The sequence below is a fragment of the Acyrthosiphon pisum genome, chromosome A2 (assembly GCF_005508785.2).
Source record: "Acyrthosiphon pisum isolate AL4f chromosome A2, pea_aphid_22Mar2018_4r6ur, whole genome shotgun sequence".
NCBI lineage: Eukaryota > Metazoa > Arthropoda > Insecta > Hemiptera > Aphididae > Acyrthosiphon > Acyrthosiphon pisum.
The window spans coordinates 36,616,554-36,638,543 of record NC_042495.1 but is presented as its reverse complement, the minus strand read 5'-3'; the positions used below and the strand labels follow the sequence as shown (position 1 = coordinate 36,638,543).

Below are 21,990 nucleotides of genomic sequence, written 5' to 3'. Positions count from 1 at the left end.
ATTTTCCAAATCTGATACGGAGGCTACTGTTCAATACTAGTTTAGTCGTTTCACCAAAATATCAATGTTATCGATTCATTTGCTTCGAAAATCGCAGCACAGCCGATCTGAATATTATGTAATATGTATATTATAGGTGCTCTGAAAAACGCATTGAATGATATTGGGGTAGGTATTTGTTGAGTATTTAGTCAATCCGCGACAAATTCTATGATAAATACATATATATTATGTGTAACTGTACTGTGCATAACTATATAAGTAAATATTAAATATTACATACCATAGCTAGGTATTACATACATACATACATTCACTATAAATAGGTAATTATTATATAGGTAGTAACTAGTAACTACCTGGTAGTTAGTTTATTTTTATTATAATTACGAAAGGAAAAATATGATTAACAAAAATGATAAAAAAAAATGGTATGCTTGTAGGTATTTCTCATAGCAATTGAATGTTTTCCACTGTTCAGAATATTATAATTGTTGATCTCTCGAATAAATGTCTCGTAATACGTATATAGTTGGTATAAAGCTCAAATGGGTCTCCAACATTGATTAAATTAAATTGTTTTTTTTCATCACTATTAACTTCACTTCAATCCCAGAATTGTCTATATTAATTGTTACATTTATAGACGAATATGGCATTCATTTTATATTTTTGTATAATGTTATAAATTAGCAATGATGGGAGAATCCTCATCCATATACTATATATGGCGTGATACCACCCATGAAGACATGAAATTAAAAGCCCCTTCAATAATTAAAAACACATACACCTATAAACTTTTATATTATTAATCAAACAATTAAACCTTGTACGTGCGCAGACATGTATGAACGCAGACATTTAATTATTAGTAACTACAGGGCTCTGCCCCTTGTTAGCTTCGGTCACCAACCCTGTCGGGAGGAGCGGGTCAAGACTCACTGTCGACCCATGCCAACCCCCCATGGGTCCTTTACATTTTGAAATATAATAACTGTAATTTAAAATAACTATACACGTATATTTATGTAACTGAGCGATATAACATAGCATCACGATATTTTTATCTTATTAATTATAAATAGAAAAAAAAGTAAATAATTATAATAATATATAATTTGGGGGACGGAGTGGCCGAGCGGACTAAGGTTGTAACGCGCACCATCGACGGTTCGAATTCCTGCCACGGACGGCATCACTCTATGGTCAGGCAATTGTCTGCCCAACCGGGCATGGCAGAAACCTACAGGTGTCCAAATTGAAATTCTGCCAAATAGGCATCCAAAATAGGCCTTTGGACATACTCCTAGACATAGCGCCTTTTGAAAAAAAAAATAATTATAAAGGAAAAAAAAATATATAAATATATATAATAAATTTATATATTTTATTATAGATAATAAATATGAATTATATATATGCTATAATTTACAGAATAGTTACCTCTTACCTCGGGTAAAAATGTTTTGCTCGTTCTCAAATATAAGGCTTTTTTTGTCTGAGGATTAAAATAAAGGTTCGTTGGTAGTAAATGTGTAATCATATATTATGTGTGTTTTTGTCCACATTAATGTGTATGTCAGTGGACTGTATATTTTTTTCCATTTTAGTGGCGCGGCTATAATTTTTACCAAACTAACCTTATAGCGTCTAACTGTCACGTTTATAAATGGCTGAAAAAAAGTACAACAGAAAGGTTCTCTCAAAATGTGTGCAAATAATCCGTGTCATGAGGTGTAGGTATAAAAATACTCACTGAACGTTGTTTCGGTGAATTTACCAGTTAGACACCTACCTAATGTTTTTGTCGACTCGCTTCGTCGTATACAATACTTCATTTTGCAATTGTAAAACTTTCAGTTGTAGCGGACCGAGAAAATTTCGTTTTAAATTTGTGGACCACAAAAATTCAACCTCGAGTTTCACAAATACGCGTATAATGTAATACGTAATGTATAGGAACAACGCTTATTTGTTATAATATAGGTACCTGTTAATAATAAATAACTATACGTCATCATCTACATAATATAGTATCTATAGGTAAATATTATACGAAAAATCGTACACAAACTTAAAAAATGTATTTTTCAAACTACCATTAAACATAAATTTACGACGTGTAGTAATTATATATTCCAGGTGCAAGTCGTACGCGCGTGTTTAACAAATAACAATATGTACAAAGTTGCGTTATTCGTAACGGCGAAAGTTTGGTATTTATTATAAATATTATATAATATTATGCATAATTACCGTCCAACACGCGACACCCAACAGTGACCCTCACGGGAGTATAGGTACTCCTGAAATGAATAGGTTATTTTATGTGTAGGTGCACCATACACGTTTTACTTGCGTATAGTATAGTATAGTGATATTGAATTATATATTATATTATATTATATTTCCTCGGTGACTGAAAAAGTTATGGAAATAATAAGCTCAAGTAATTGGATTAAAGTCAATATACGTATAATAAAAACGTTCAATTACATAGGTTCAGGCCCGGCTCAAGGGGTAGGCAACATAGGCCCACGCCTAGGGCGGCACTTAAGCAGCACTTTAGTAAGAGTGCGGCATTTTCAAAATACTGATAATATTATATTTTTAGGGATGACAAAATTTGATTTGGCCTAGTTCACTATTTTCGCTTGAGCCGGTCCTGCATAGGTATATTAATAAATTAACAAATCACATTTAAAGTAACTCTTAAAGTTAAAGCGTATAGTAAATATAATATAATATAGTATTATAATTATCTCTTTAAGTTGTTATAATGAAGAATCGTCCAAATGACAAAAAACTCCGAAAACAATACTTATATTTAAAATTAAAAAAAAAATTGTACTCAAATAATTGTAGAACATAAAAACACATCGTGACGCCCCAATATACGAACCCACGCGTAGAATATTAAGCAGTCTTATAAAATAAATAATTTAAAAAATAAAAATAAATTTTACACGATACACAAATTTACGCTCCGTATTGATCAGACTGATTGTTTGGATTCGTCGTAGATGTAGACGTCAATCATCGTCATCAAACAGAATTAGGTCTTCGTAGACTTCAGTGAGGAGATGGGTTATCGGCTACGTGCAGTGCGGAGATGATGATCGCTCGTCAATCGGCTGACCATTTTCCGCGGCGTATCACGAAGTCTCCATGAACTCGACGGGCGGCATCGGCGACGACGACGATTCGCGTCCGCCGCCGTCGTGGCCATGTTCTTCGCAGTCGTTGTCATCGTCGTTGTCTTCCTCGTCCTCGTCGCGGCGGTGACGGTGCCGACGATTATGCAATTCCGACTTGCACCCAGTCGACGAGGACGCATTCTTCCGTCGGCTGGTCGTCGGCGTCTCGATCCTGGTGTTGACATTTAACATGCCCATCTGGCCCAGGAACAGAACTTCGTTGACCAGCCGCTTGGCGATGATCACCGACTGTCTGTCCATTTGCCGGAGCTCGTTGGCCGCGTACCGGCCAAAACCGTCATAGTAGTCGGCCACCGGCGGATCGGTAGGGTCGCCACCCACGCCACCCAATATTTGAGGTTCGTAAAAGTCGGCTGCTCCCGCGGTGTTAGAAAACCGATCCGGTGCCGGCGGCGGCGCTCTAGCGGATGGCCCGTTCTGCGCCGGCGATACGTCCAACACCCGTCGACGTCTCTTGGGTCTCCTGACGCCATCTGCACCACTGCCGCTCAATATGGTTTGCAAGCCGCTGCTGGTTGCGGTACAGGGTTGCTGCAGGTACTCAGGTTCAGTGGAACAAGAGTCCTTGTCCTCGGACCCAGCTCGGTCGTCAACGTCCTCGTACACCATGATGTTATGCGTCTATAATTTTGTTAATATATTTTATGAGTAGGGCTGGGAATTTGTAGAAAATTAAATTTTTGTACCTAACTGTAAGATAAAAAAAACAAAATTTCTTTGACACAAATATTGAATTAGGTACTGATGAATTCAATTTTGGAACTTTTTTTTAATATAATATAGGTTTTATAGTAGGATTACGATTATAAAATGGTCCTCATAACTCATAAGCCAGCTACATTAAACTACATTACACTATACAATTTTTAAATAACGCGTAGGACAAATAAAAATGGTAATGGCAAGAGAACGGTGAAAGTTCGGAGGAGCGACTAGAAAATTGACATTGCTTAATTTTAATACTTGAGCACTTATGTCTGAATTAATATTATTATCAGCCCTTCTATTATATTGAACATCGTTTGTAGCAATAGTTACTAATATCATAATTGTATGTGTAAACTGAAGTGCACTTTGGTACTTAAGTGTTAAAGTATATATCCGCAATATAGTACAATAATGATATATAGAAATAATGTATGAGGAAGTATCATCGATGCAATATATACTGCAGAATAGGTACTCAATACAGATATTATAATATTATATTAAACTGACGGAATCGACAAAGTAAAATTATTGTTTTGTACATTATGATTATGATTATCTCTATATCGGTTATAATATAATAATAATAATAATCTAATAGATATGTACATTATTTTATTATTATATATGCCAAGAAATTGTTTATTATATGGAATAATATTGTATTATAGATGTCAGTACCTAAATATAATGTAATATTATAATTTTAATTATTAATTTCGACTTTAATATCATTATTTATTGTTAGAAAATTCGTTAAATCGCATAATAAAGGTAACGCTATATAGAAGGTGTGACGTCAAAAAATTATGTCACTATAAATCATTCATATAATATCGCTAGTTATTCAAAACGCATTTTCCATATGACTATATATATTAGGGGTTGTATATTATATTATGCTGACGAGATGCATGTCATCTGTATATAATTATTAGGACAGATTGCGTCGTAGTCAAACGCTCATAGCTTAATACATTTAAATACGAACAACATACAGATTTCCGTGTACCAATAATTAGTGTTTAAAACTGTTTGGTGATATTACTTTGACATTCCTTGTAACTATACATTATGATTTATACCATGTTTATCATAATTTTATGTTGGAATAATATGATATATTATGTAAGTTATTCGATTACTCGAAGTATCAGGTTTATGATTTAATTGATTTATCGTATTCATAATAATTGTCGATGTTCTACAGATTACAATCCTTCTTGATTTATATGAGAGTATGTTTGAAAACTTAATTATTATTATTATTTTGTACTAGCTTTTTTTTTTTTTTATAAATTAAGTTTCCCTGGCATTGTCTTCTATAAACTTATTGCTAACAGAATTACACGTTTTTGACATTTAGAAAATATATAACGGTACTAGCTAAAACTAATTTATGTATGCATATCACTATATCACCAATCACGATCACTGTACTATTTGTACATATACTATACATCAACATCACCGCAGTACATATCTTACACCTACTATACCCAACTAGCAAAGATTCCCAAAACATAATAAATGCACAGCTATGTCGTTATATACATATATATTATATATTATTATATTACTATTATTACATAAATATTATATATGTATGTGCAATTCAAAGAAGACACGTAAAATATAATATATGTAAGATATATGTATACCTGGTTATAGAGGAAATCCGAATTTTAAGATGAGAAAGGGGCTGTGAGAGGGATACTACAGAGTCGTCCTCATGATAGGTACTTTTCTAATATTTACAATAATTATAGGTAGGTTTGTAATTATTTCAGAAATAAAAATCTGTTTCTATACATGTACATATACATACATACGTACATACATAAATATTATGTAAATAAATATTTATGGCTAAATATATACTATATAGTAACTAGTACCTCGTTTGACTCGTTATCTTCATCACTGTTATCCGGATAACTGCGGCCCAACCGCACTCTGTCTTCGCTGTGATGCTGATCGTTTAGGAACTCTAAGGATCTATAACACGATTATCAATATTTATTACTATAATTAAGCAGTATATAACACACGTGTAACATATACGTGTTCAATATTTTTGAGCATGTGTATACTTAACAGTGTGAGTAGTAAGAAAATAGTTGATAATATTGTATTTCAATTCCACCGAAAATGCTGAAATAACCATATACACTTTAGGGGTAGTTATCATATTAAATATGCGTTTATTATTGACATGAAACGTAAAACATTGATGTATATAAAAGTATATTAACTATTAGCATATTGGTCAATTAGTCTTTTTATTTGTATGAAAAATAGTATCATTCAAACAATTTGTATATGATGTATTGTGCTATGCCTAGTATTCGAATCATTCAAACATTTGAAATTTAACCACCCACACACTGTTTTTAAATATAATTTTTTGTTATTTTCTATTATTATTGTTAAGCATCCGTTTAAATCTTCATCTTCGTTCAAATGTTGACACAAAGCGATATTGTGTCTATAAGGTTAATCTAATCGTGCGATTTAATAATAATCGTAACTCGAGGACATAATAATTTATAAGTCCACAAATCAACTAGGCAACTATTATCTATTATCAGTGTACTTAACACAATTAAAAAAAAAATTGAAATGTCATAATATGACCTATTTATCCCCATAGTAACATTTTACTTTTAATTTTGGAAAGCAATGGAATTCAATGTGCGTGTTATGATAGATTAACGTAAAAGTACCTAACTTAATTACCTTATTTCAATATTTATATATTAACGTGATTCTATTACATTTCAGAAGTACCTAATATACCCCCAACACTACATGCGTATTAATATTATATCACACGGCGTGTTGACATACGTGTATAATTATATAATATATTATAATATACGTACTACCTATACTAACTAGTATTATTTAGAAGCAGGGCTCTTACTTGTAATACCACAAACTGGGCTCGTATATTCCACCATATCTCTTTGCGTCCATTACTTTTTTGAATTCCCGCAAGTAACACGTTCTCAGATTGGCTATTTTACGTTTCAGGTCGTCCATTGTACAGCTCTCGTTATATCTAGATGCAATATATAATATTATAACAGAGCATAGAACGCATCGCATAAAAATATAATTTCAAAAGGATCAAGTTTGAGTCAACGATATTCTAAAAAAAGATTAAGAAATCTATGTATCTTATTAATTTTCAAGCAGATGGTTACACTCAAAACTGCTGCTGACCCGATAATATCAAATATGTCTTTACAGATCAATGATTTTCATTATGTCGACTAGCTTAATTACTATAGCGATTGAAATCAACTGATTTGATTCACTAATCAACATATTTTTAATATATTTCGATATTATGGGCCCTTCTTAAAAAATAATCTTAAGGTTTGTTTACAACTAAACAACGTATTCGTTTGTAAGAAAACACGTGGAAAAACAGAGCCACTAAGGTTTGTATTGATAAATTGTTGACTTTTTTGTGATATTCTTTTATGAATACAAATATATTATGATTTTAGGTACTAATCTTATCACGAATCAATTGTATTACATTATATTGGGTTATTAAGAACAATAAAACAGCAAAAAGTTAATTTTATAGGACGTCCAACATACATCGTGTAAGATGAGTTTGATCGTATTATAGAATATAGATAACGGAAATATACGAGAAGCTAATGTTAAAAAATCACTCAAAACTTAGAAGCTCCAAATCAAAAGTCAGTAAACGTACATCAGCGTGGCCTCCATTATAGCAGCCGTTGACGACGTTTGTCTTAAAAACAACGGTTGACGGCGGCGGCGGCGAAAATCGTTAGCGCGTGTGAAATAATGCCTATATATTATAATGGTATTAGTTTCATGCGGCAAAATAACGATAGATTTGCGTGATGCTACATACAGGCAGTGGTTAATCAAAGGGGAAAGTTCAGAAGGTCATTAGATTAATCAATTTATCAACTATATATTGGCTCCTAAAAAAATAATATACCTATATTATTATTAACGTATCTATATTATTCAATATCAAAGACGCGCTGATGTAATTTAATGGCTGTATTACATTTGAATTCAACGATATAAAATCATTGTATACGAGAGTATAATATTCTGAGCTATCCGAGATAACTATATAAGTATATTTTATGATACTATTGCAATTAAAGTTAAACTATTAGTAAAACAGTAGGTTGAATTAAATGTTGCCAAAAACATTTTGTTTGGTATACATATCTACTTTAAAAGTTTCAAGCACCCATGAATAATATTTTTAAATTACAAAAAAATAACTATAAAATCGTTATTCTTTGTTTATGTATATAATTTCGTCCAAATTTGAACTTAAAATGTCTATACAAAGAAATTGTGTTTATAGCTTAATTAATTGTATGGTTAAAGTAAGCCCTACTTATGAGGGTCCTTTGTTTTAAATTTGCAATCCTTATTCCTTAGCTATAAAAATTGAACATTTTATAAATTTTTAACTGCAAAATCATTCGCAAATTTTCAATTCGATAAGATTTATCAACATTAAACTTTAAATGTTTATAAAAAAAAAATAGTTCCTATATATTTTTAGTATATTTTAACCGCTATTGAACAATGTATTTGCGAGGAGCCTTATATTAAATTTTAAAACTTTTTGACCTATCGAGTAAAATTGTATTAACTAAAAAAATTTAAAAGCTGAAAATTTAAAATATCTGTAAATAGCCCAAAACGTGTCAAAACATTTTGTAAAATCGTTCCCGATGAATATTCAATTTTGAAATTTGAACTTCAAACAATCATAAAAATTTAATTAGACTTTCTGGTAGACATTTTTTTGTTAAAGGTATACCTTTTTTATATAGACAAACTTTTGAAGAATCTTGTATTACATTTTCAAATCTTAGATAATTTATAAAAAGAAACATTTTTATGAATTCTTTGGTTGGATACTTTAGGTGAAAAAACAAATTATGAAACATCAATCAAGAGATTATTTGGGTTTGACTTATTTATTTATAAACGTTTTATGACACTTCTGTTTATGAATGAAATAGGTTTGACATAAAATATAATATTTTTATTTTTATTTTTTATCATTAAAACTAATTAGTGATTTAGCTGTCCAATAAATTATTTATGCATGTCAATTTATGAAATAATATTTTAACACTTTGGGTGGCATGGCCCCCCATTTCTGACCTTTTATCTTCTAAGACTGTGGGTAATACGGTTTATTCCGAAAGACGTTGAATAGTGATGCATCACAGAATTCACAATTTTAATACCTAACTAGGTAGTATTTAGTAACATGACATTTATAATGTACAAATATTATAATAGCTGTCATGCGCCACTTTGGCTAAGCCATATAGCAAGGCAGGTCCATCAACGTATAGAAACAAGAAAAACTGTTACCAAAACTAAAAAATCATTTAAATTTGAAGTTCTGATTTTATTGAAATAAAATAAGTGAATTTTCAGCAACAAAACTGGCTGCTATATGTAAATCCTTCACTTCCTCAAAACTCCCCCCTCCAAAGTGCATTGTTTGTTATTCAAATGTACCACAAAAGGTAATGATGTTAAGGACCTTATGTTTGTAGCTTATAGACTCCAAAATTAGTTATTTTCAGAGACATCAGGAAAGTTTAGACAGTAATTTGAACCATGTTCAAAAATATAACAAGTGTCCATCTAAGTCAAATTAGTCACGAAGAGTGGTACGATGATGCCGATTTGCCCGTGAACTACCGTCCACCAAAACCAATACACACCGTAATGACGATATATAAATATATATTATATATTTTATGTTTATTTATTTTTTTCGCGGGCGAAGTCGGGTTATCTTTAGATACAGGAAGTTTGTTGTATAATTAGTATGTGTACTATAGTATATATTATATATATATATTTATAATAAAGTAAACGCCGGCGTAGGGAGGTGTAGACGTGTGATCCCTTACTATTGGCCAAGTAAATGAGCGGCAGTAGCGGAAAATGCAATTCGTAAAGTGCCTACTTCACAGCAACTCGCAATCTAAGCGCGTGAATTATTATCATTTTAAAGGTCGTCCACCACCGCCGGGCGCCGCTGCCACCGAAAAGCGCGGTCTCCCCTCCCCACACTTCCCTACGTGTTTGTTTACCGCCCGCCGTGGTCTACACTCTACAACTGAGGTCGCTGACGACCTGTCACGCGCTCCGCAATCGGCCGCCGCGTCTTTTTGCATAATACCAATGATGTTAATATTATTATTGCGCTCGCCCCGTACTACACGACAGTGTTCTAATACTATTATTATCATTATAATAATTATTATTATACTTTTTTATCAACTGCAGCAGCGACTCGTACGCCTCGTTCTTCATCTCTTTGTTCTTGTAGTCGGGGTCCTTGATCCTCCACAGGCAGGTGCACGTCTTATACTCGTCGATCAGTTCCGATATGAGTTTCCTCTCCATAGCCACGATCATCGGGACTCTGTTCAGGCCCTCGCGTGTCGCTCCTGGGTCGTTTATAATCGATCGACGTACCGCGCGGCGTTCTCAGGAACGACGACGACGAATACAACTGAATGTCGTGCACGAGTCGTACGGACTACGGTCGGGCGACGGCGGCGGTCCTACGACGGTCGAGTGTGCGCGGCGAACACTGTTACCACCATCGGTCGCCTGCCGACGGGCGAAGACGACGGCGGCGGCCACCGCGACGGATGTATTCGGACGGTCGGTCGGGCACCGATTTGTCGTCGACACGCGGTTGGCCAACCTGTCGGGCTACACGGTGCGCGTCGGCGGCGATCTGTCACCCGGCACCACCGCCTCCCTCCGCGCTGCACCATCACTACGGTTGCACACCACGCGCGCGCGTGCACACACACACACACACACACACACACACACACACTCAGCCTTGCAGCCGGCCCGGGCACGATCTACGGTCGGGCGGACAATCAAGCGAGAGGGCTCTCGAAAACAAACAATTTATTATATTTAGGCTCAATAGCGGCTTGGCCAACTGCTACATGAATAAATATGGTGACACATTATTGGAAAGCGCATCTATGATAAAATTGCAGTGAAACGGATAAGAGTGAACTCATTGAGGTCTATATGATATAATATATCATATAAGCCCAAGAACCCTAGATAACCACTCTAATCCAAAAAATAATAATCCAAAAATAAAAGTCTCTCTCATAAATAAATACATCGCATACATTGTACATAGTACTAATATTAAGTGGTAACTGTAGGTATATATTGAAGATATTTTAGAGAACCAGAACAGAGTCAGAGCCCAAAGGAACTGTAGGCATTGTTTCATCGCTCATTTTAATAATTTTTGGAAAATCGTAGTTAACGATCGTAGGTTATTCATAAAATAGTACCTACCTATACATAAAAAATAAAATGTTATCTATTATCTATATACACTTTTTTATACTTATATTATAATCTATATACTAATATTATAAAGCTGGAGAGTTTGTTTGGTCATTACTCATTACCATGGATAAAAAGTTACCATTTTTCAATTCAGAAATGGCATTTTGTAAAGTTTCATCAGAGAAGTTTCGTTACAACCGACTACCCGGCTCTCTTTTGTATTGCTTCGGTATGTTTCAAGTCACCCTTTTTTAACAATGAAAAATAAAATCATTCTTAAAAAATCAGATTATGATTTTTTTTTTTAAATAATGTTTGGACTACCTAATTTGTAATAAAACTGTATTACATCAATTAAAAAATATTCATACCCGAATTTTGTGTCTTAAATGGTATCAGTTTGGTGGCTTAAATTTGGTCTACGAAAAATGTGTGTAACAGTTTGTAACATAAATTTCTGTTTAATGTTAAGAAATATCAAAAAATCTGATAAAATATTTCTGATTGGAAATGTAACAACATAAAATATTATGGAAAGATCAACGATATCTAATGAAAACTCACGAAGTTTTATCAAATTCAATAAAGAAAAGTCACAGTGTTCCAAGTCACCACTCAAGTTCCATTTCACCCGATTTGATGGTATATATTATGCACTGATTTTGACTACTTATTGTTTTTCTGTATTTGTACGATTATTGGTTATAACTTAATTTATACTTAAGTATTAGTAAATATTTTTCTTCTATTACAAATTATTCAATTTAATCGATTCTTCTATGATTGGCTATTCCAAGGACCATAATGAAAGTAAAGAAAAGTTTCAAGTCTCAATGAATAATATTTTTTAAATTATAACAAAATGAATAAATTTGTAGTTTTTCATCATACTGGGTGATTCTTTTATCATAGAACACTCATTATTTCAAATAGTATAAATTTTTTGAAAATATTTTTTTACATAATTTCTAGTCGCTTATAAAACAATGTTTTTCTTAAAAAATTATATTTTTAAATATTTTTTATCCTTATAATTTTTTAAGTTTTTTACTTTTTTGAATGACAACATAGGGTTTTAATTTTATTTTCCAAAGCAGGATATTTTTCTTAATATTTTGATACATGAAAATCAAATTTGGGGCGAGTAGTTTATGAGTTATAAATATTCAAAGTTTAGATGAGCGGAGAATCGGACAAACATTTCGCGGGGTAACCCCGTACCACTCCATTCCGCTCATCTAAACTTTGTAGGTACATAAATACATAAATTCCTTGATCGATTGGTTATTTGACTGTGTAACAGTAGATTGGTGTTGCTGTTCATAAATCATATTATCTGAAATATATTATATTTAACGATATAATTATGATTTATGACATGTATAATATGTATAATATAATATGTTGATAATATTGACTAACAACCTTAAACACAAATTAAATTATTTTCAAATACATACATATACATTATTAATATAATATTAAAATTATTCATAGTGTACTGTTGTAAATTCGTGAGAACTGCCTATAATTATTTATGTTATATTATAATCATGTGTAATTATCGTTATCGAACCAAAATATATTCATACAATTTATTTCAACAATACGGTTAGATAATAATTGTCTAAAAGGTTATTATCGAACTTAACATAATATATACCTACTAGTTAGGTTCTATACACAATTCTCATGTCTGATATGTTATACAACTATAATATAAAACTAAAAAAGAGTCATCGGAAAACAATTTATACCGTGACTAATATTTTTAATTGGCCTATATACGGCTTTTGCTATAAAAAATAAAAATGTCACATAATATGTGATATTATACTGTTAATACTGGTAAAATAATAATATTTTACCAGTACCCAATGTGCAATTAAAGTAATTATCATGCAACAAACGTCATATTAAGTCTTTTTCACAATTTTGTTAGTTTTATTGTTATTGATTGATGTATACCTAATCTATTTTATTTAATTTTATGAAGATATTTTTTTTGGTGGGGGAACAAAGTGCCAATTGCACCCCAGCAGAAAAAATATTGAGAGGGCAGACTTATAATTTTAAATGGGTCATTAAATATTAAATTGTAATTGATCCCCCCCCTTACAGCTAAGTGCCACCTATAACAAATATTCTACTTTTAAGGCTTTAAATATCAGCAAGTCTTCACTAAAACATAATATGTGTTCTACTGGCACAATTTTTCTGTAATTCTAATAGGTATACTTGTTTTGGTTGAATAATATTTCAGAACACATTCGGTTTTTAGTTTTTTGGCTTAAACCTAACGAAATAAACATTTATTTTGTTAATAGTCTCACAAATTATCAAAGTAATTATGTTCTAATAAGTAATAGGTACCTACCTAGTAAATGAAAAAGTTGAAATTACATGTAAATAGATAATGATACTTTAAAAATTGAATTTAATTTATTTAACGATAGGGTAATTTTGGTTTTTTAGACCAAGAGATGGGATATGGGGGGTTATCTACCACTGGCAGTATAGCAGTATAGGTACTTAATGTGCGTCTTGAGGAACGGAGTCTGGTGTTTTATTGCACCTATACGTATCGACGCAACAACTAGCTATAGTACCTACCTAACCTATAGGATGAAAATGAAACAAACAAATGTTTAAAACAAACGAACACGCCTAAACGGATTATGAAGATGGTTAATATTCAATAATCGAAAATGGCATTCGTTTGAATTCCATTATAAGCATGCATAATTTCGTATTTATCGCCACGCGACGACCGGTTGCCATTACCTACAGTTCCCAAACAATTTACGTTTCTACGACTTAGGTCTCGACGACCTTGCATGTGATATTCATTCCATGCGAGAGAAGATACCGATATTAACTTACGAATATAATATAACATAATCATATAACATAATATATTGTGTTTGAATATTCCAATAGGCACAATAATATTTTAATACCTATAATACAATAATCGACGCGGGCACGCGGCCAACTGTTGACGCCTTGCGCGATTCGTATTCGATTTATATTGCTTACAAGAATTATACTTTTCATCGGTATCGGTTAGTTGCATGTAATATTAAAATTTGTAATACTTAAACTGCATCCTTTCGATAGTGAAAAATATAGTGCACTATATTTGTGCACATTTTATCGCTACAAGAGTTAGTGTAAAACGTTTTAAAAGACAATAAGGGTAGTTTTCAAATACTTTGCTTAGGGTTTTAAATATGCTAGCCACCCACTGTATTCGTGGAATTAATTCTATTTCACTATCTTCAGATCCGGACATCCGGTCAGAATGGTCTATGATATTAGATATTTATAGTGTTGTGCCGTTGCAAAGCTGCGGTGGTTCAAGAATCCGAAATAGCAAAGTAGCATTGTTGGAATACATATTTTTAATTTTAGTTCTTATGGAGGTAGTCCGCTGTAAACTCAATCAGATAGTGGAGGATTTTTTCTATATTTACTACTATATATATGGATACGATATGTAGGTACGTTTTATGTTAAATTACTTTGTTAATTTCCTCTGTGATTTGATTTTTCGTACTTAGCTACTATAAAATACGTTTACAAAGCCTATTAGTGCCTTTTTTCTATTAGATGCTTAGTATATATTAGATAAGCAATATCAATAAGTTGATCAAAAATTCAGACGCAAGATCCCTAACTATCGGTAATATTAACATAACAATCTCCAGAGGTAGATCCATCATCAGTTATAAGCAAATCATGTGCAAATGATTCTTAATTTTGGTCCTTTTAAAATCCAATTGGTTTTTTTTCAATATTGGTGCATTATTAAATTTTTTCAGGCATAGGGAAACTTGCTTTTTGAATATCCTTTGTATAATAGATTTGTATGTGTTCTCTAGGAAAACATGGCCCCTTATTAAAAAAAATTGTTCAACGATAAATATTTTTTTAATTCTTATAATTAGCAAATATTAATTGTTAATTAAAAATGTTTATATTATCTTGCTGCTCTGTACGTAATTTTTTTTAATATTACTTTAAATATTAGGTATTCAAATGAAAAAAAAAAGGAAAATATAGGTAACCATTCTACTGTGTCGTAGAAGCCGAGTGACCTCGTAATTGAGTAGACACTGTAATGGATGTGTTAAATCAAAATTCAATGATAAGTCATTGTGTACGATGAAAAATGATTCCGAGCGAAGTTTTTTGGAACCTAACCAAAATTACCAAACAATTAGGTATTTAATTTGTTAATTTACTTTTATTAGATAAAATAGAGTATTTACAATCTGTAATATTTATATATAATAAAATAAGTAAATTAGATAGCTAATATAAGGTAGATAGCATGAAATGGCGTGAGGAAGGAGGCCCACCAGTGTGGATACTTTCTAACTTTGGGTGAAAACAATTTAAAAAAAAAAAAATTACAATTCTAACAAATGTTCATATTATTTTTTATTTTTTCTGATTATTTAAAAAGTACTATGATATTCAATTTTGACTTCTCAAAAGTACCAATTTGATCTAATATTCTACAAGAAACGTACATAGAATTGAATGTTCAGACCACTTTTTTATTAGAAAAGTTTCTTCAGACACAAAAATAAAAATTAAAAAACACATCATCGTATAGATACGCTCGGAATATAAAATAATATTTTAAATAAATATATTATTGTTGTAACTTGTAATATTAAAGAATAAAGGTAAGTATATAATAGTATAAACTTATTATATAATCATTATACTCGTGTAGTATGCTACATTGCTATCTACTGGAAAACATGATTTCAAAATTGTATTATAATATGATCGTTTTAGGGTGGTTAATTCCAAAGCTCATTGATTGCATTATAGCCATTATTACAGAATGCAGACGCCATCGCCATAAAATTTTCATTGGAAAAATATCAACTATCAATATATTCAAATTATATACCTATTATATTATATTACTATCGGTTTAATTATATTTTGTTGGAGGCTGCAGTGACTTGTGACTACTCTTATGGATACCTATACAATAATGCCACCCACGAACTTATACCGATATACACATTATAGTGCCTACAGTAGTAATTGTTTTAAAACAAATTATTATAATAAAATTTGCTAGCGAATTTTAAATTACAGAATAGTTTTTGCCTATACCAACAAGAGAATGATTTTCTAGTCATAATCTTCGAATAACTTAAGTTGAACCCGTTTACCGACGAGTCACTGGCGTACGATACATTGTGATTGCTATAGACCAACTCAAATTCAGTCTTCCTTGTGTAACTATTATTCTAATCAGTAATCGCATACATATATATCATATAATATCTATATATTATTATATAATACTGGGGAAATCATACAGTCTTTTGCTCGTTCTGAAGAACAGTGTCTATTTTTTTTTGGACTTACGTTGTAATAATAAAAAAAAGTATCCGGAATAAGTATCACAAAAAATAATTTTAAACAAGATGCCTATAAGAAATATGCATGTTGATAAAAATAAAATCAGAAAATAGGAAATTATATGAACCAAAAAATTAAAAAAATTTATTTTGACAAAAAAAGTTACAGGAAAAGAAACTAAATTTGAAGAAAAGGAAAACGTATAGACGTATACTTAAAAAATGCATAAACCTAGAATTGAATTACGAAGATGGTGCTTGATAAGAGATTGTAATGGAAAAAAATTAAGAACTAAGTGGAAATACATTTTTACTTAGGAAAAATAAATCATTAAGTTTAGAAGAGTTAGAAGATAATAAAATAATAAATTATGATGAAAATTGAAAAGTGAATAACTATGTTGAAAAAGAGATAACAATTAAAAACCAGATAGGCAGATATAATATAATTTATTATTATAAACAATAATTAATATTATATGATATTATTATAATTACTTATTAAATAATAAAAAAATTTGTTTTTGCATTATCTAAAATATAAATATTGCTAGCATCAGAAACATGTGAATTGTATCTACAATGATTATATAACCTACATTAATCATAATAATAATGGTAATATGTTATCATTATTTATTACACATAAATTAACGCACAACTTGCTAAGATGAAAAAAAAGTTTTTATAAAAACGAGCAACTGCACGTTCTATAATGGTCAATAGGTCGACAAAAATATCATTCGTTTGAATTATACAATATACCTAAGCATAATATCAACTCATCCTTTATCGCCGCGCACCGACCAGTTAACGATCAATACTTATGCCGAACCTATATAGTATAATATACGTTTCTACGACCAAGTATTCGACGACCTTGGTGGTTTTAATTTCACGCAAGATAAGTTGATACCGAGATTCACTTACGACAATAATTGAAAAATCTATTCCAAAAACATAAAATATTATATTATTTTTGAATATTTTAATCGGTGGTTGGCACAATAATGTAATAATATCAGCGACGCGACCGACCGTTGAACCGTTGAGTTATTCGTTTTCAATTTTTGTATTACTTAAAAGTTAAAACAACCATCATTCTCTTCGGTATCTGTTTGTGCCGTGTACTATACCCAATTTGTTTTTTTGTTGCGCGTTTGATTGTGGAATATCAACATTACGATTATTAATAACTACGCTAATAGTATACCTACGTGAGGTAAACGGAAGAAATGACAACGGTCTGAACGTGGTTTTAACGGTGGTCTTCTGAAACAGATAAAAGCACAGCCGCCGCCGCCACCACTATGGATCATTGGAAATTCATAACGGTCATGGTCACCGTTTTCACGTTCACGGTGGAAATACGACCGATGGACTCGTTCCTGACGGCGTACTTGACCGGACCGTTTGTCAACGTGACGCTAAACGAGGTATATAAACGGCTATTAACACACACACCCACCCACATATTAAGTATTAATGCGCATAAGTATAGGGTATCTGCTACGTTAAAAAAAATACGAATACACCTATAACTATAATTGCATACATTCTAGTTAAACCGATTTACTGCCGGAAATTTGAAATGTTTTCCATGCCAATTAGAAATAAAAATAATTATGTAGGTACCTATATCGACTCTAATTTTTTTGTCATGCAATGCAAATATAAAAAATATGTAAGTAATACTTTAAAATGTACTAAAACTGTCTAAAAGTCTAAAACTAAATTATACATCCGATATAGTTTGAAAAACCGGGTTAAGTAAATACAATTAGGTTTTAACTTTTAACATTAAATTTAAATAAATTTTATAAATGTTTATTTAACGCGTAAAAGTTTATAGTTATAGGTATTATTTTCGTTATCTACATGCGACTATGTCCGATTTTAATAACAGTAAAACGCTTGATGCAGCAGTAACAATTGTAGGGAAAATAGAATAAATTTACATGCCAACAAAATACGTTATTGGTTCACAATTATTTGCGGTGGTTTTCGCTTGGCGATGTTTATTGTTGCGGCCCAATACGATAATTGATATTATAAAATGTATGTGCACTCAGACTGAGTTTACGTGCGTAGATGATTAGAATATTCAACGGTACTATAAGTATACTCTTCGATGAGTAAACTTCCACTAAATAGCTAAATACTAAAATACATGACTATATAATCTATATACATTGACATTTGAATATATCTCGCATATCAATTTTATTAATATATACATTAATATACATTCTATACGTGCATGCAGATTGTTGTTTGTCTTTGTCCGCATTGTTTTATAAAAGTAATACGCTCGATGCAACAGCCAATAAGTATATGGAAAATGAAGGGTAATGAAATTTACATTTCAAAAAATACGTAATTGAAATATAGTCTAAGTCTGTTTGCGGCGGTACGGTGCTGCAGCGCTGCGATGTTCACTGTTGCGCACCGATGCGATAATGATTTATTATACAATTTATGAGCACTCGCCACTCAGACTCAGTTTCGGTACGTCTATGCCCTTTTCATTAGGTAAACTATTCCACCAAGTGGTTAAAGACTAGACTATACATACCTACATAATATATGAATACTAAATAGTTCACGAGTACGTGGATATATCATATATAAATAAATTACGTGACCGACTCGAAATTATATTAAGAGGCAGGTCTATAACAATGCAACTACTGCGCCTGATCCGACCCTTATCACCCCACCACAATTCAGTCGCTACTGAGCTAAGATGTTAAAAGTTACCAACCGTTTTTTATGCCTCGTTTACCTAACTTTTTTTTTTATAATTTTACAACATATCTATAATTATAAACTTAACAGCTAATAACAATCGTATATTATTAATTATTATATTCTATTATAGAAAGTACTTTATTATATTACAAACTGTTCTATTAAAACCTATAGATATAAGTTACGCTTATTAGGTACTAAGTTTGTTTTATTTTTTATAAATACTTTGAAAGAAAAAGTATACCCACTCTGAAAAGTTTAAAAATCTCAAAGGCGAATGAAATAACCCTTAGCCACAAACTGATTATGAGTAAATATAACTACAGGGTACTTTCGATTATCCGCGGTCTTCCACGACATCATGTACATAATGTTATGTATAATGTATATACATACAAAAATAAATGTTTTTTTTATCTAATACATATTAATATATATATTATATATATGCACATCATATTACGGTTGCATGCATCGGTCTAATTGAGTTGCATACAATAATCGATAACCCGATAAAGCGGTTTGTACGTTAATTGCATTTAATTAGGCCCAACACACCACAGCGTGATCGTAATTTATTGCTATTTGTTTTACTCAGAATATATTTACTGATACGCACAAGTCGTCTCCTTCATCACGTGTCGTCATATTTTACACTACCTATCTACAAATTCTGTCTACTATGCGAGACACTGCACGTATTAACTAGAACTTAGCATTATAGTTTCGTGATTTTAGTTTTAACATTTTTTATTACAAGGCCATTACGAAATGAGTGAAAAAATAAAACTCGAATTGATTGAAAACATTGAAAAGGGTACTTCGAAAAAACAAATTAGCTCGCTGCATGGAATCGGAGAAAGCACTGTTATGGATATTTTTAAGTATAATGATAAATTAATGAAATTTTCATCCGCATCAGACAACTGCTCATCATTGGAAAAAATAAAACCATGTATGAAAACTAGCAATTATGAAGAATAAATTTGAATTTTTGCGGATTAGCCGCTGAATTCCCTTATCCCCGTGGATGTCACTCCGCTCTATTCCGCAAACAATTGAGAGTTCACTATTTATGACTAATAAATACGTGGATTGTGTGTGTAAATATCATCCAATATTTAATATTCTGACGAACAATTATTGAAAAATCTACAAATTACAATGTATACCTACATCCTTATAGTTTATACATTAGATTTTTACAATAATATCCGCCATGTACAAATAAGTTAAAGTCGGACCGATTATCATAAATTAAATAATGAATGATATTTCCACACACAATTCACGACCACGTTAGATTTTACCGACATTTATCCACTTTGTCTATTACGCGTACTCCCCCCCCCCCTATTTTGTTTTCATCAAAAATACACGTCATGCGTTTATTATTTTAGCTATTATATTTCTATTTTTCTTTCTATGACCATCGAGTGCTGTACCTACTGTATATTCAATCATCGTTGTTGACGGAGCCCAAAGTGATACATTTTTTAACTCACTAAAAAATATATAAAACTGTGAATATATATTGCTGTAGGTACATAAAATATGAAATTATATAACAATAATTATACATAGTATAATATAATATTATAGTAATATACCTAATACTTATATTTACAATTTATGTTTCATGTATATTATAATAGTACAATGTACCTATCCGCATTCTGAAATGAACATTTTTACCCAACCGTACAAAGTGTCTGTGTTCTAGAATATACCTTTTTAACATTTGCACTTTTAATGCTCGACTGTACCAAGTGACTTAAAGCCTTAGAACAGTTTTGAACAGATCTTATCCATTGCCAATATTTTACAGGTACCTTTATTGCTACATCAGGATTCATTTTTTATTAGTTTTAGTTTGGAAAATGATTGGACTGGTCCTGCCACTATAACTGCTGGCATTATAAGAAAAATGATGCAAGCTCTTAAAACGTCTGGAAAACTACGTAGGTACTCAATTAATCGTTATTTATACTAAAGGCACCAAAATATTTTATTATACCTATTATTGTTTTTTTATTATTATTTTTATTAGTTTTCATCTTTTATAACTGTTTTTTAAGTTAAAATTTGTCGTGGAAAGTCCGAATTAATAACATAATTAATTCTTTATAAATGTTTAACCAAAATCGTATGATGTTTTAATACCAATTTTATTTTCATTCGAAAATCATTTCGAAACTATATGCTCTCACGAGGCCAATACCTTCAATCTATTTCATTGAGATTCAGTACGTAACAAAAAAATTGTTGGTTAATATTCTTTGTGGGTTCCACGCGAACATGATCATGTTCAGTGGGGCTATTTTTCTGTTGAAACAAATAAAATCGTACTTTTTAATACGAAAAATAAGGAACATTTTACTGTGTATAGAAGAAATAATTTTATTACACAATTTCATGAAAGGTAGATAATGAATGCTCAGTGCTTTAAAATTTTGAACGCCGAAAATGAAATATATTATGTGATACAAAAAAGTAACAAAAAACAAGAAATAATAGTTTAAATGAAAAAAAAA

The 21,990-nt window shown here is 31.3% G+C and overlaps 1 protein-coding gene across 1 annotated transcript; it reads right to left on the bottom strand.

The window, feature by feature from the left end:
• Positions 1 to 2,456: 2,456 nt before the first annotated feature.
• Positions 2,457 to 10,750, bottom strand: LOC100572795. Its single transcript, XM_003243112.4, has 4 exons — positions 10,249 to 10,750; positions 6,856 to 6,993; positions 5,828 to 5,927; positions 2,457 to 3,842 (listed from the first exon to the last, which is right to left on the bottom strand). The coding sequence occupies exons 1-4, from the start codon at positions 10,395 to 10,397 to the stop codon at positions 3,159 to 3,161; spliced, it is 1,071 nt and encodes a 356-aa protein (XP_003243160.1). The 5' UTR covers positions 10,398 to 10,750; the 3' UTR covers positions 2,457 to 3,158.
• Between the last annotated feature and the right edge of the window lie 11,240 nt (positions 10,751 to 21,990).